General features: G+C 46.3%; 1 protein-coding gene across 9 annotated transcripts in view; it reads left to right on the top strand.

The window, feature by feature from the left end:
* LOC137413066 (uncharacterized) overlaps window positions 1-15,408 on the top strand; it is a 39,585-nt gene extending 24,177 nt beyond the window's left edge. For 5 of the 9 annotated variants that reach the window (XM_068098471.2, XM_068098474.2, XM_068098477.2 and 2 more), the window contains 2 exons: window positions 9,499-9,556; window positions 9,806-15,408. In XM_068098471.2, coding sequence (XP_067954572.2) covers window positions 9,534-9,556; window positions 9,806-14,342 — 4,560 coding nt within the window. In that variant the 5' untranslated portion in view covers window positions 9,499-9,533 and the 3' untranslated portion in view covers window positions 14,343-15,408. The remainder of the gene's footprint in view (window positions 1-9,498; window positions 9,557-9,805) is intronic. The other 4 variants (XM_068098483.2, XM_068098491.2, XM_068098464.2 and 1 more) reach the window with 1 other exon arrangement.
* The last annotated feature ends 692 nt before the right edge of the window (window positions 15,409-16,100 follow it).

The raw sequence follows: 16,100 nt of genomic DNA on the forward strand, positions 1-16,100 counted from the left end.
GTCCGACCTGCCGCCGATGTCGATGACGAACGACTTGTCGTCCCGTCGCAGCACCCGGAAGGGCCCGTCGTACGGCGGCTGGAGTGGCCACCGATGTGCGTCGTGACGCACAAAAACATACTCCGCTGTGCGGAGTGCTGGGGGGACGTAGGACTGGGGGTCACCGTGGTGGGATGTTGGCACGGGGGCAAACCGTCGGGCGGCCTCCTGGAGGTCCGAGCGCTGGTGAGCTGCGGACCAGGGACTGGTAGTGTCGGGCACGAATTCGCCCGGGACGCGTAGCACCTGGCCATAGACCAGCTCGGCGGTGGATGCCTGGAGGTCCTCCTTGGGGGCCGTGCGAAGGCCCAAAAGGACCCACGGCAGCCGGTCGGCCCAACCGCCGTCTTGAAGGCCGGCCATGAGCGCGGCCTTCATGGAGCGGTGGAATCGCTCGCACAACCCGTTTGCTTGGGGGTGGTAGGCCGTAGTACGGTGGAGCTTGACCCCCAGGTTGCGGGCGACCGCGCCCCACAGCTCGGAGGTGAACTGTGGTCCGCGGTCTGACGAGATGTCCGCCGGTGCGCCGAAGCGGGCGACCCAGGTGGCGATGAAAGCCTGCGCCACGTCGGCGGTGGTGGTGGAGACGAGGGGAACGGCCTCCGGCCACCTGGTGGTCCTGTCCGGTGAGCAGGTGTGTGAACCCCCGTGACGGGGGGAGGGGGCCCACCAGATCCACGTTGACGTGGTCGAAACGTCGTTCGGGCACGGTGAAAGGTGCCAGCGGGGCCTGGGTGTGTCGGTGGACCTTGGCCCGTTGGCAGGCCGTGCAGGCGCTGGTCCAATCGCGGACGTCCCGACGAAGGCCGTGCCAGACGAAACGCGCCGACACCAGCTTCTGGGAAGCTTTCCGGCCCGGGTGGGAAAGGCCGTGGAGGGAGGCGAAGATGCGGCGTTGCCAGGTGACGGGCACGATGGGGCGAGGCTGGCCTTGGGAGACGTCGCAGAGCAGGACAGTGTCCGCGCAGGGGATGTCGGCCAGGCGGAGGCCCGTGTCCGCCGCCCGGAGGGCTTGCACCGTGGTGTCGGTGGTTTGGTCCGCCGCCATAAGTGCAAAATCCACGCCCAGGTGGACCGCGTTCGCGCTGGCCCGGGAAAGACAGTCGGCCACGGCGTTGTTTTTGCCGGCGACGTGCCGGATGTCCGTGGTAAACTCCGACACGGCGGAGAGGTGGCGCTGTTGGCGGGCCGACCATGGCTCCGTGACCTTGGCCATGGCGTAAACCAACGGCTTGTGGTCGACGAACGCCGTGAAAGGTCGGCCCTCCAGGAGGTGGCGGAAATGGCGGACGGCCAGGTGTAGACCGAGGAGCTCCCGGTCAAACGTGCTGTATTTGAGCTCGTTCGGCCGGAGCTGCCGGCTGAAAAAAGCGAGTGGCTGCCAAACCCCGTTCACCCATTGCTCATGTACGGCGCCCACCGCGTAGTCGGAGGCATCCGTGGTGAGGGCGATGGGAGCGTTGAGCACCGGGTGAGCGACCAGTGTTGCGTCGGCGAGGGCCCGCTTTGAGCGTTGGAAGGCCGCATCCATTGCTGCGGACCAGGCGATGTCGTGCTTGGCCGGCTTGCCCCGGAGGGCTTCGTAGAGGGGCCGCATGAGTTGAGCAGCGCGGGGCACGAAGCGGTGATAAAAAATCACCATTCCCAGGAATTCCTGCAGGGCCTTTATGGTGCGGGGACGCGGGAACGTGGTGATGGCCTCGACCTTGGTTGGCAGCGGCACGGCCCCGTTCTTGGTGATGTGGTGGCCCAAAAAATCAACGGCCGTCGTGCCGAAGTGGCATTTGGCCGGGTTGACGATCAGGCCGTGCTCGCTGAGGCGCCCGAACAGTGTTCGGAGGTGGAGGAGGTGCTCGGCCCGGGACGTGCTGGCGACGAGGATGTCGTCCAGGTAAACGAAAAGGAACGGCAGGTCACGCAGCACGCCGTCCATCAAGCGCTGGAACGCCTGAGCCGCGTTCTTGAGACCAAACGGCATCCGCAAGAATTCGAATAAGCCGAACGGCGTGATGACTGCCGTTTTAGGGACGTCGGCCGCCCTGACAGGTACCTGGTGATATCCCCGTATGAGATCAATTTTCGAAAAAATGACCCGTCCCGCCAGACGGGCGGAGAAGTCTTGGATATGCGGGATCGGGTACCTGTCGGGGGTGGTAGCGTCATTGAGACGGCGGTAGTCGCCACACGGGCGCCATCCACCCCCCGGCTTTGGCACAATGTGCAGTGGCGAGGCCCACGCGCTATCGGAGCGCCGCACGATGCCGAGGTGCTCCAACGCGTCGAATTCGGCCTTCGCTACGGCGAGCTTGGCTGGGTCGAGGCGGCGGGCCCTGGCGTAGACCGGCGGGCCCGTGGTTGGTATGTGGTGCTCGATCCCATGCCGTACTGCGACGGCCGAAAACGTCGGCCGCGTGAGGGCCGGGAACTCCGCGAGCAGGCGAGCAAACTCGTTCGCCGCCAGGACGGTGCATGCCAGCTCGGTCGGCGCGGAGCTGCTCAATGTGCATACCAGGGAGCTGAAGGTTTCAGCGTTGATTAAACGACGCCGTTGGACGTCCACCAGCAGTCCGTGTGCGCAGAGGAAGTCGGCGCCTAGCAGAGCCATGGGCACGTTGGCGGTTACAAACGTCCAAGCAAAGCGTTGGCCGCCGAAGCAGAGGGTGACGTTGCGCGGGCCGAAGGTGCGGATAGTCGATCCGTTGGCCACAACCAAGGAGGGGCCGCAAACCGCGGATTGCCTGTCCTGGTCAGAGGCGGGTATGACGCTCAGTTGGGCGGCGGTGTCGCACAGGAAGCGCCGTCCGGACGCTTTATCCGTGATGAACAGTAAGTTGCCCGTGTGGCCGGCGCTCATGGCTGGTAATGAACGCCGGCCCGGCCGTTTCCCGGCCTGCCGAAGGTGCACGGGGGTCGGCATGTCCGGGCCTTCTGTCCGAACCTGGCATGATAGTAACACCACGCTTGGTCAGGTGGAGGCCCAGATCGTCGTGCTGGAGGTGGTCGGCTCGGTATAGCGGCCGCCAATTGCGTCGGCAGTTCGGCCGTCGACCGTGCCGGGTGCTCGGGCGCCATGGATGTTGCGTCGGACGGCGGTGGGTCCCATGTCGCTGCTGCGATGCGCTGTCCTGCGGCGGAGATCTTGTCGGCTTCTCTGGCAAGGGCCCGGGGATCTGTGATCGTCGTGCTTGCCAGGGCGAGGCGTACCGGTTTAGGCAGCTGACGGAGGAACAGCTCCCGGAACAGGAATGCCGGAGAGTGCTCGCCGAGCAGTGAAAGCATGTAGTCCATTCGCTCGGAAGGGCGCGTGTCGCCGAGCTCAGGCAGTTCGAGCAGGCGCCGTGCGCGTTCCGCCGATGGGAGGGCGAAAGCATCGAGGAGAAGCTTCTTAATCGCGCCGTATTTGTCAGTGGCTGGCGGGCTCTCGAGGAGGCTCAGGGCGCGGGCCGCGGTAGCCGACCCGAGCGCAGCTACCACATGGTGGAAGCGGGTGTCGTCGGCCGTGATGCCTCGCAGGGCGAACAGGGACTCCGCCTGTGTGAACCAAACCGCCGCGTGAGCCTCCCAGAAGGTAGGCAGTTTAAGGGCGACTGCCGTGTCCATGTCGATAGGTCACCAATGAAGGAGCTGGGGCTCCCACGTCGATCGGAAGAATGGACGCGACAAAAAGCTGGAATTCATCTGAGTTGCTTTAATCGAATCAAACACTCAGGCACTCTGAAAACCCGTTTATCGGTCAGCAATATATATCTATTATCCCAGGGGGTTTGCCCAGGCCCGGCGCCAGGGGGCGTGGCCCAGCGTCCTGGCTGCGGCCTGGCAAGTTGAGGGCGAGCCTGCCCGGGCGTCCCGACCGAGGCCTGGCAAGTTGAGCGCGGGCCTGCCCGGGCGTCCTGGACGAGCCCGGCATGGTGATCGCTCCGCGTCCTTGATAGGTGCAAGGCGATTGTGAAACCCCAGCGGCAGCCGCTACAACATGATATTTAAAAAAGTTATGGACGAGTGATGACTAAACTTGGTAGACAAGTTGGTTAGGTGACAAGAAGAAGTCGATTAGATTTTGTTTCAGGTCCGAATCTAGATTCGGCCTATCAGTGGGATACAAAACATAAACTGTTCAGCCTGGTGGAGGTTTGCGCTCTACCGAGTGCTGTTCTAGTTGGAAATGGGATTACATGAATGAAAATCAAATCGTTTATTGGTTATGGGTATGTTTTCTCACATGTACGTCACAGATGTTTACTTTTTATATTGTCGGAATTGTCCATTTTAATATTGTTGGTAGCAAATACCCATAATCACGTGTCTCCTGCTTTAATGTGTGTGGTGAAAATCAAGATGGCGGCAAGTGAGATGAAAAATGTAAGATGGCGAATAATTATGAAATTACTGTGTACAGTTATGAAATGACTGTAATCGATCAAACTTCTTGAAATTTAGTCGATCGGCTGCACATTATCGTGATGATTGCCTGTCAAGGACTTTGTTATTAAAGAGCATGCTGGGGGAAATAAGGTTGCGATGAATGATGCTCTTAAGAATGATGATCTGCCATCAGACTTGTTGAAATTTACATTCAATTGGCTACACATAGAAGATTCTACTTTTATGTGCCCAAAGCTGGAGAATACCTTGAGAAGGAATGCATCATTTTTGTTTTAACCACACAAACTTAGTTACAAGTAAAAATAAGAAAGAGCAATCGGAGATTGCAGCCCCTTGCCAGAACTTGTGTTTGTGTGTTGGCGTGTTTGTATTTGTGTGATGGACAGACGATGCATTGTCGATGACATTTTGGTTTTATTGCATAGAATCACGTTCCAATCATATATATTTTATATAAATAGTGTCGTGTCCCCGGGGTTAAGACCCCAAGAGGACAAATGGCCGAAACAAGCTTAACTCCGAGGTGTAGACCCAACTTGGCAGTATTATCCTTTCGCGCGCGTGGGAAGGTTCGAGGCCTTATATGATCGGAAACATACGCAGCGGTTATCCGATCCCCACAGACACAGAAACAAATATACAGGCACAACACAGAAATGCAATAAATAATGGGTTTAATGAAGGTAAATGCAAGAGTAATAAAAACGAAATAAATGGTGAGGTGAAACCAAATTCTAACTGAGGGACCCTCCACATGGACACAGAGACACGACAAGGGAAGAAAAACAAAAGACAAGAAAGAAAACAAGTACACATACATTCAAAGTACACTGCCCCATGCCAAATAATTAAATATGCTGCAGCGTGGCATTGCCGGGGCGCCTCCGGTGCCCGGCAATACCGCAGTGCAGCTCATTGAGGCTGCATTGGGAGGGAGAGGTGTACACTAATTGATTGATTAATTGTATAATTAAAATCAATAAAAGATTATCACAAAATATTTTCATAATCAATTGGCTAATCGCATAACTAAACCACTAGTGCTTCATCCGAAGATGTATCTTTTAGAAATTTAATTAAATAAGTCATTTATAAAAAATTAAATAATTAATTCATTACTCAATAAATAATTAATCGATTAATCAATAAATAATTAATAGATGAAATGATTAATCAATAAATCAAAAATATCCTTGATAGCCACATCACTTGGTCACTCATGTCCAAATATTAGCTTCCCAGCTCAAAAGGTGCCTGAGATATTGGCCAAATGAGAAAGAAAATAAATAAATGATTAATAATGAAAATAAATAAATAATAATCATAAAAAAATTAAATGATTAATCAATTTGGTCAGAGAACACATAAACTACCACTATTTCATCAGAATCTGTAACTTTAAAAAAAAAATTTTTTTTGTCATTAATCGAATAATTAAATAATTAATCGATTAATTGATTAATTAATAAATCAAAAATATCCTTTGCAGCCAAATCACCTGGTCATTGGCATGTCCAAATATCAGCTTCCTAACTCAAAAGGTGCCTGAGTTAATGGTCAGAAGAGAAAGGAAATTTGATTAATTATTGTACACCGCTCCTTTCCTATGCCATCTCCAGGCATTGCAAATCGTCATTGCCGGGCACCAAAGGGGGCTCGGCAGTGACGCACGCTGAAAGAGAGTACTCAGTTTTCACTCTGGTTTCTTGTTTGTTTTCTTGCTTGTTTGTTTTCTTTCTTGGTTGTCCGGACGATATCTCAGCCATCCTTTGAGCTAGGAAGCTGAAATTTCGGCACAGTAGTGAGCAAGTCCTTTGTCAAATACGGTATTTTTTGTTTTTTGAATAATCAATTAATTGAGGAGTTATTTAATTATTAGCGTTTAATTAAGTACTTATTTAATTAATTAAATTTCATTTCTCTTCTGACCATTATTAACTCAGGCACCTTTTGAGTTAGGAAGCTGATATTTGGACATGCCAATGACCAGGTGATTTGGCTGCAAAGGATATTTTTGATTTATTAATTAATCAATTAATCGATTAATTATTTAATTATTCGATTAATGACAAAAAAATTTTTTTTTTTAAAGTTACAGATTCTGATGAAATAGTGGTAGTTTATGTGTTCTCTGACCAAATTGATTAATAATTTAATTTTTTTATGATTATTATTTATTTATTTTCATTATTAATCATTTATTTATTTTCTTTCTCATTTGGCCAATATCTCAGGCACCTTTTGAGCTGGGAAGCTAATATTTGGACATGAGTGACCAAGTGATGTGGCTATCAAGGATATTTTTGATTTATTGATTAATCATTTCATCTATTAAGTATTTATTGATTAATCGATTAATTATTTATTGAGTAATCAATTAATTATTTAATTTTTTATAAATGACTTATTTAATTAAATTTCTAAAAGATACATCTTCGGATGAAGCACTAGTGGTTTAGTTATGCGATTAGCCAATTGATTATGAAAATATTTTGTGATAATCTTTTATTGATTTTAATTATACAATTAATCAATCAATTAGTGTACACCTTTCACTCCCAATGCAGCCTCAATGAGCTGCACTGCGGTATTGCCGGGCGCCGGAGGCGCCCCGGCAATGCCGCGCTGCAGCATATTCAATTATTTGGCATGGGGCGGTGTACTTTGAATGTATTTGTACTTGTATAAGTACTTAATTAATCGCTAATAATTAAATAACTCCTCAATTTATTGATTAATCAAAAAAAAAAAATACCGTTTTTGACAAAGGACTTGCTCACTATTGTGCCGAAATTTCAGCTTCCTAGCTCAAAGGATGGCTGAGATATCGCCCGGACAAACAAACAAGAAAGATGAAAACAAACAAACAACCAGAGTGAAAACTGAGTACTCTCTTTCAGCGCACGTCACTGCCGAGCCCCCTTCGGTGCCCGGCAATGACGATTTGCAATGCCTGGAGATGGCATAGGAAAGGAGCGGTGTACAAAAATGGGTTTGTGTGGTGCATTGGCCGGAATTCAGCCTGGTGTCCCCAAACGGCCCTTGAGAGCCTGGTGTTTGTCGAACGGGGGTCACCGCGCAGGAAGCGCACAAGATGGTGCGCAGTCACGCCCTAAGCAGCCACCGACCTGCTGCCAAAATCCCTCCTCCTCCGATCATCATGATCCACTGGGCTCCTACCACTCGCCTCGCTAGCGCGTACCGCTCAAAGCGCAGCCGCCTCCGCCAAAGGCATAGGGAGAGCGATTATAAAACACGACCGTCCACTATCAAAGCCAGTACCAGAAGAAGCAAGATGGGCGTGACAGCTTCTCTTTTCCTTCAGCTCTCGAATCTTCCACGCTGATGTCATACTCTCTCCAATCACCGAGCTCTACTCAATCATCCCTTCGCACCTCTACCAATCACGAAGGCCGGGGCGTGGCCTCCACGTTATGAGTCGTCAGTAAGTGGAGTCCAATCTCTTTCGGGAATGTTCCGATGACGTCATCGGTCGTGAGGCGGGATTTCGGCAAATGGATTTGCCAATCGGCAAATGGCTGGGTGTTGGTTAGCCATGGCGGCGTGGTGAGCGAATGAGTCCATTTGTGATATTTGTTGTTTGGCAGGCTTTTTCATTGTAATAAAGACTGAGGGAAGATCACAGTGGCAATTACACACTGGGGGTTATCCTTAAGCCCTACCTAATTAGCATAGCTCCACCCCTCATATGGAGACACATAAACACTTAACCGGACATTCGACTCTACTTAGATACATTGAGATGGTTTCTTCATCTTCGCGTCACTCGGAGCATGCTAATTTATACGATTCTATCTCGACTAAGGTATTTCATCTACCCCCACAAACGTAATAATTGTTATGTTCCGTACTTTATCGACGAATTCACATTCTGATAGTATGTGCTTTATAGAAGCACTCACGTTCTTAAGAGCAACACACGGTGTAAACCACAAACCTTTTCCTTCATTAGGAAACTTACTGTTGTTAAGGACGTTATAACGGAGACAAACACCAGGCATGAAGAACTCATGCAACGTGTTAAATAAGGTGGTGTAAAAGATGCCGCATCAACGGTGGTAAACTTCTGGATTTTCTTTTTTCTACCTTTACAATCTTTATTTTATTTCTATTGAATTATATACTTGAACACTGTAGAACATAAATCACCTTTTTAGCACTTTAAAACCCTTCCGTTTATCAGTATTTGGACAAAATATTCCGGCATTTTACATCATCTCGACCAATCAAATTTGCCGATTGTAGTCCCCACCCATGTCTTTGTTTCTCAAGACAACGCACGGCAATGTGTTCTATTAACTCTCTATTTACTTAATGAAACATGTCCCTTCTCCCATACACTGCACTTGAGTGGTCATATGTCAGTTGCATGTTGAAACAATTTCAAGGAAAGAAACGCACTGTGTGGTTTGACTTTATGATGTCGGCACTATTTAAGTTAAGGAAATATAATGATTGATGAAAACGATTCAGAAAAACAGTTTGTACTTGTACAAGTCCATGTTCTCATACGTACAAATACCACATTAGAGAAAATGCACAATCACATTTAACCAAGAGAGATTTTACAACAAAGACAGAAAGTCAAACACAATGGTTACTCAGGTTTCTTGATCTATTGCTGGTCTATGTTACTTCACCTTCCTTTGAGGATATTCTTCTTAACACTTGGGTAAATATGGATTTTTATTAATTCGTTCTACTCTACCTTTTGCACACTGCGTTTTGAACAATATTTGTGAGTGACAACGGGATCGACATGTTAATGATGATAATTTAGCTGGATCATTTGTTTACTTGCCTTGATCATGTGACCACTTTTGGTAGCATAAATGATTCTGACGAGCTTATCATTTAATATTCTTTTTATATTTGTGTTCATCTGCTTGCACTTTTTCTCTTGGTAGTCAACCTTCATAATATAACCCTATGACATGATCTTTGGCATAGGGGAGTGCTCAATTGTATGGCGGTAGTGTCACACATTTGATAAGCCGGAAGGCTTTTTGTTGTCAGGCTTTCCTTATATTTCCTTATACTCCTTTGTATCTCCAGGTGCTCAAGGTTGTTCTTGTGTATGGCTCAGAAGGATGGGCAATTGGCTTGGTTATGGGTAAGATTCTCAGCCTAGCACCACAACTCACACCACCATGATTTGTGTTAACAAAGGAAATTGATAATTCACTCCATTCCAACCCACTGTCATCCGTCAGGATAAAAAGGCAGATGTTTAGAGCTTTGCTCAGTTTAATTTCCAACTTGTGGGGTTTTCTTTTGTTACTAGCAATGCCAGATAAGAAAACATTGCTAAAATTGAAAGCTGAAAGAATTTGTTACTAATTTTCATTTTCATTTCTCACAGAGAAACTGATATGAGCAAGAGGAAAAGCAACATTCCAGTAGCTGGAGAGCAGCTTGGTCAGGCAACCACTGCACCAGCTTCTGCCACAGAAACAACAGGAACCAATAAAAAACAAGCATCCCAGGTTGCAACGGCACATAGGCTGACTGCAGCGCACCCAGTTGATGCGTCTACAGGACAACAACCTACTCACCCTGCCAAATTAATGGAGCGGGAGGCAAAAAGGGTCGACACCACATCTCAAAAGAAGAGCTCGAGTAAAGGCAGTGAAGATACTCATGTAAAACCATCTGGCAAAACCAATAAACAAGCATCTCCTCGAGCAAAGAAGACACCAAAAATTGCCGGAGATGAAGAGAAGGCCACAGGTAACACTCGTGCAGTAGCATCTGAGCGCCCTAGCTCTAATTCAGTTACTTGCACTGAACCTGAAACAGCTAAAGTTGTCAGTAAGCCTGCAAAAGCAGCAGGGTCATCTGGAATTGATAATTCAGATTTGATGGGGATCTCAACCAAAGCAAAACCTACTCCAGTGGTTCTGCCTGAAAAGAACAAAGACCCGATTGGACTGGACTTTGATAAAGACCCTGGTGCGAATATTGATTGGTCAGCCGGTAAGGAGAAGGTGGTTGAAGGCAAAGTTAAGAAAGAAGATTTTGTTCCACTTGTGAAAGGTGATGAACCCGTAGATGGTAAAAAGAAAGGCAAACCTGCAGAAAAAGATGCATCTGAGAAAGGAGGCAAAAATGTAGTGGAAAAAGTTGCTCAGGAACCCACGGTAGCAGCAAAATCAACCGTACCTGACAATAAGTGTGCACCAACAAGCAAATCAGCAGTGGGCTCATCTGGAATTGATAATTCAGATTTGATAGGGATCTCAACAAAACAAAAACCTACTCCAGTGATTCTGCCTGAAAAGAGCAAAGACCCTATTGGACTGGACTTTGATAAAGACCCTGGTGCGGATATTGATTGGTCAGTGAACAAGCAGAAGGTGAAGGAGGGCAAAGTTAAGAAAGAACATTTTATTCCACTTGTGAAAGGTGATGAACCCGTAGATGGTAAAAAGAAAGGCAAACCTGCAGAAAAAGATGCATCTGAGAAAGGAGGCAAAAATGTGGTGGAAAAAGTTGCTCAGGAACCCACGGTAGCAGCAAAATCAACCGTACCTGACAATAAGTGTGCACCAACAAGCAAATCAGCAGTGGGCTCATCTGGAATTGATAATTCAGATTTGATAGGGATCTCAACAAAACAAAAACCGACTCCAGTGGTTCTGCCTGAAAAGAGCAAAGACCCTATTGGACTGGACTTTGATAAAGACCCTGGTGCGGATATTGATTGGTCAGTGAACAAGCAGAAGGTGAAGGAGGGCAAAGTTAAGAAAGAACATTTTATTCCACTTGTGAAAGGTGATGAACCCGTAGATGGTAAAAAGAAAGGCAAACCTGCAGAAAAAGATGCATCTGAGAAAGGAGGCAAAAATGTAGTGGAAAAAGTTGCTCAGGAACCCACGGTAGCAGCAAAATCAACCGTACCTGACAATAAGTGTGCACCAACAAGCAAATCAGCAGTGGGCTCATCTGGAATTGATAATTCAGATTTGATAGGGATCTCAACAAAACAAAAACCTACTCCAGTGGTTCTGCCTGAAAAGAGCAAAGACCCTATTGGACTGGACTTTGATAAAGACCCTGGTGCGGATATTGATTGGTCAGTGAACAAGCAGAAGGTGAAGGAGGGCAAAGTTAAGAAAGAACATTTTATTCCACTTGTGAAAGGTGATGAACCCGTAGATGGTAAAAAGAAAGGCAAACCTGCAGAAAAAGATGCATCTGAGAAAGGAGGCAAAAATGTGGTGGAAAAAGATGCTCAGGAACCCACGGTAGCAGCAAAATCAACCGTACCTGACAATAAGTGTGCACCAACAAGCAAATCAGCAGTGGGCTCATCTGGAATTGATAATTCAGATTTGATAGGGATCTCAACAAAACAAAAACCGACTCCAGTGGTTCTGCCTGAAAAGAGCAAAGACCCTATTGGACTGGACTTTGATAAAGACCGTGGTGCGAATATTGATTGGTCAGCCGGTAAGGAGAAGGTGGTTGAAGGCAAAGTTAAGAAAGAAGATTTTGTTCCACTTGTGAAAGGTGATGAACCCGTAGATGGTAAAAAGAAAGGCAAACCTGCAGAAAAGGATGCATCTGAGAAAGGAGGCAAAAATGTCGTGGAAAAAGTTGCTCAGGAACCCACGGTAGCAGCAAAATCAACCGTACCTGACAATAAGTGCGCACCAACAAGCAAATCAGCAGTGGGCTCATCTGGAATTGATAATTCAGATTTGATAGGGATCTCAACAAAACAAAAACCTACTCCAGTGGTTCTGCCTGAAAAGAGCAAAGACCCTATTGGACTGGACTTTGATAAAGACCCTGGTGCGGATATTGATTGGTCAGGGAACAAGCAGAAGGTGAAGGAGGGCAAAGTTAAGAAAGAACATTTTATTCCACTTGTGAAAGGTGATGAACCCGTAGATGGTAAAAAGAAAGGCAAACCTGCAGAAAAAGATGCATCTGAGAAAGGAGGCAAAAATGTAGTGGAAAAAGTTGCTCAGGAACCCACGGTAGCAGCAAAATCAACCGTACTTGACAATAAGTGTGCACTAACATGCAAATCAGCAGTGGGCTCATCCGGAATTGATAATTCAGATTTGATGGGGATCTTAACAAAACCAAAACCTACTCCAGTGGTTCTGCCTGAAAAGAATAAAGACCCTATTGGACTGGACTTTGATAAAGACCCTGGTGCGAATATTGATTGGTCAGCCGGTAAGGAGAAGGTGGTTGAAGGCAAAGTTAAGAAAGCAGATTTTGTTCCACTTGTGAAAGGTGATGACCCTGTAGATGGTAAAAAGAAAGGCAAACTTGCAGGAAAGGATGCATCTGAGAAAGGAGGCAAAAATGTAGTGGAAAAAGATGCTCAGGAACCCACGGTAGCAGCAAAATCAACCGTACCTGACAATAAGTGTGCACCAACAAGCAAATCAGCAGTGGGCTCATCTGGAATTGATAATTCAGATTTGATGGGGATCTTAACAAAACCAAAACCTACTCCAGTGGTTCTGCCTGAAAAGAATAAAGACCCTATTGGACTGGACTTTGATAAAGACCCTGGTGCGGATATTGATTGGTCAGTGAACAAGCAGAAGGTGAAGGAGGGCAAAGTTAAGAAAGAATATTTTACTCCACTTGTGGAAGGTGATGAATCTGTAGATGGTAAAAAGAAAGGCAAACCTGCAGAAAAAGATGCATCTGAGAAAGGACACAAAAATGCAGTGGAAAAGGTAGTTCAGGAACCCGTGGTAGCAGCAAAATCAACCATAGCTGACAATAGGTGTGCACCAAAAAGCAAATCAGCAGTGGGCTCATCCGGAATTGATAATTCAGATTTGATGGGGACCTCAACAAAACCAAAACCTACTCCAGTGGTTCTTCTGGAAAAGAACAAAGACCCTATTGGACTGGACTTTGATAAAGACCCTGGTGCGGATATTGATTGGTCAGTGAACAAGAGGAAGGTGGAGGAGGACAAAGTTAAGAAAGAACATTTTACTCCACTTGTGAAAGATGATGAATCCATAGATGGTAAAAAGAAAGGCAAACCTGCAGAAAAAGATGCATCTGAGAAAGGACGCAAAAATGCAGTGGAAAAGGTAGTTCAGGAACCTGTGGTGGCAGCAAAATCAACCGTACCTGACAATAAGTGTGCACCAACAAGCAAATCAGCAGTGGGCTCATCCGGAATTGATAATTCCGATTTGATGGGGGTCTCAACAAAACCAAAACCTCCTCCAGTGGTTCTTCTGGAAAAGAACAAAGACCCTATTGGACTGGACTTTGATAAAGACCCTGGTGCGGATATTGATTGGTCAGTCAACAAGCAGAAGGTGAAGGAGGGCAAAGTTAAGCAAGAACATTTTACTCCATTGATCAAAGGAGACACAGCTGCCAGTAGTGAAGGCAAGGGCACTACGCTGTCTCAAAAGGATGTGAAAGGTGTAGCAGCAAATACTGTTGAGGACGTTTTGGTCGCACCAAAAACCGCATCTTGTGTGAAAATGTCAGCACCATGTGAAAAAGCCACACCCAAAGAAATTTCCGTTTCCCACAAATATTCAGAAAACCTTGTTCTCTCGCCTGAATCTAAGGTAGAAGGAAATACCTCACTCTTCAAGAACACCACCGTTGTGGAGGAGCAAAGTAAAACTGCAGCAGCATCCAGCTTGCAGGCAGCAGTGGCCGGTCCGGGAAACAATACCAGTGGCATTTTGGACTCGGAACTAATAGGGATTGACATGAAAGGTGGCAAATCGACACAAGCTCCAGTAAGCAAAAAAAATGATGAAAATATCGATGATATTGGGCTTGACTTTGATGATCCAAACGAAAATGCTCCAGACTGGTCTGAGGGAAGAGCCTTGGTCAAAGAGGACACAATAGATAAAGAAGAGGCATTCTTATTAGGGCATGACCGTTGATCCTGTCCGAGCCATACCAAAAACGTTTAAAACTGTACATGCTGCTTCCTCGCTTGATGCTCAGCATTGAGAGGATAGAGCACGGACATACCCTATGGATTGGCATCCCGTGGATCTTAGGGAGGAGGGGGTGGGGAGACTTGTTTTTTTTGTTTTTTTGTTTTCCTGAAATTGACCTTGTTCCTTGAAACATCTGCTTCAGCATCGGACTCTACTGCAGCTAAGAAGGAATGACTCGATTCATTGAACTGTATTAATGTCTCTAGGATGTTTGCTTGAGTACATAGTTTTTTGGTCAAGTTGTTCATTTATTATTAATTTTTTGTTTCTTTATTTGAGGTTGCTGCTTTGTCTCACATTTACTGGATCGTTTTTGGATGGTGTGGTGTGTGGTGAAAAGTTTTTCTGTTTTTCTATTGACAGACTTGTAACATCCTGTATACACTGTTTATAAACTTTTGATGCATGTTGAAACAAATGGATTGTGAATTTTAGCTTTACCTCGGATCGGTTATGCACTACCTTCGCCAAACCTGGAGATTTGCTGAATTTTGGACAGAATCGAAAGTGTTGTTATTGTGGAAGGTTGGTTATTGTGAACAAATGATTTATATTAATACGACGCGACAAAGTGATTTGCCTTTGTTCTTGTTGTAATGTGTCAGTTGTTACTCTGGTAGTTTTCTTCAACAATGTTCACCTTCAAATTTCAGTTATCTGCAAAGGAGTGTGTTGCGTGTAGTTTTTCTCTCCTGGTTTGTAACTTCTGAAATCTATGATGCTCCAGGAAGTTGGCTACATAGTAGTTGGCTTCAAACTGAAATGAACAAGACTGAAAAATATTAATTCGTAAATATACAGTTGGGTGCAAAAGTATGAGTCCAGTCGGAAATTTATTAATCCAGACATTATAACAAAATAAATAATTGTAACATGAAACCAAAAACACTTTCAAAGGGATTTCCATGAACTCCTAAGGATATATAACAACACTTATTTTAATAGGAAAAGTCAAATCTGTCTTTATGTATAATCAATAATAAATGTTGACCCCCTTTTGCCTTGACACCTGCCTCAACTCCATTTGGGACTGATTTAATTAGTTTATGGATGATGTGTGAGTCAATCTTTCCCCAACAGTGTTGTAATGTACTCCAGAGCATAGTCAGACTGCTCACATTAATTTTATCTTTCTCAACAAATGTGTTCATGCTTCATTGATTCTGTTAAGACAAAGTGCCAGTTAATAATAACTATAGTATAGCGCTTTACAACTGTGAGCAGTTAAAACGTGGGGTGGCTTAACCTATCAATGCTAAACTTCAAGTATGTCATCGACGAGACATGGGGATAAAAGTTTGTTACCTAAAATGTCAGTTGTCACATGGTGGCAGCCATATTGATTTCAAGGATAACATTTTTAAAAACTTTATCTGAAACCGCTTAACCAATCGATGTGATACCTTCCATATATCTATATAAATAAAACACAGTTTGTGTGTGTGTGTGTGTGTGTGTTACCTATAGACTCCTAAATTGAGAGGCTCACGGACTTGATTTTTGGCATAGACATGGCCATTGGGCCTGGGAAGGACATGGCCTACCTAAAAATGACCTCCGATGACGAGATCCATATTTTTTATTCATATTTAACTTTGTGCATTTGAGAAGAATCCCCCCTGCCCCCTCTCCTCCCTACCGCTCCTCCCCTCCCCTTCCCCCTCCTCCCTCCCCTTCCCCCCTCACTCCCCCTCCTCT

The sequence above is a fragment of the Myxine glutinosa genome, chromosome 1 (assembly GCF_964187855.1).
Source record: "Myxine glutinosa chromosome 1, kmMyxGlut1.1, whole genome shotgun sequence".
Lineage (NCBI taxonomy): Eukaryota > Metazoa > Chordata > Myxini > Myxiniformes > Myxinidae > Myxine > Myxine glutinosa.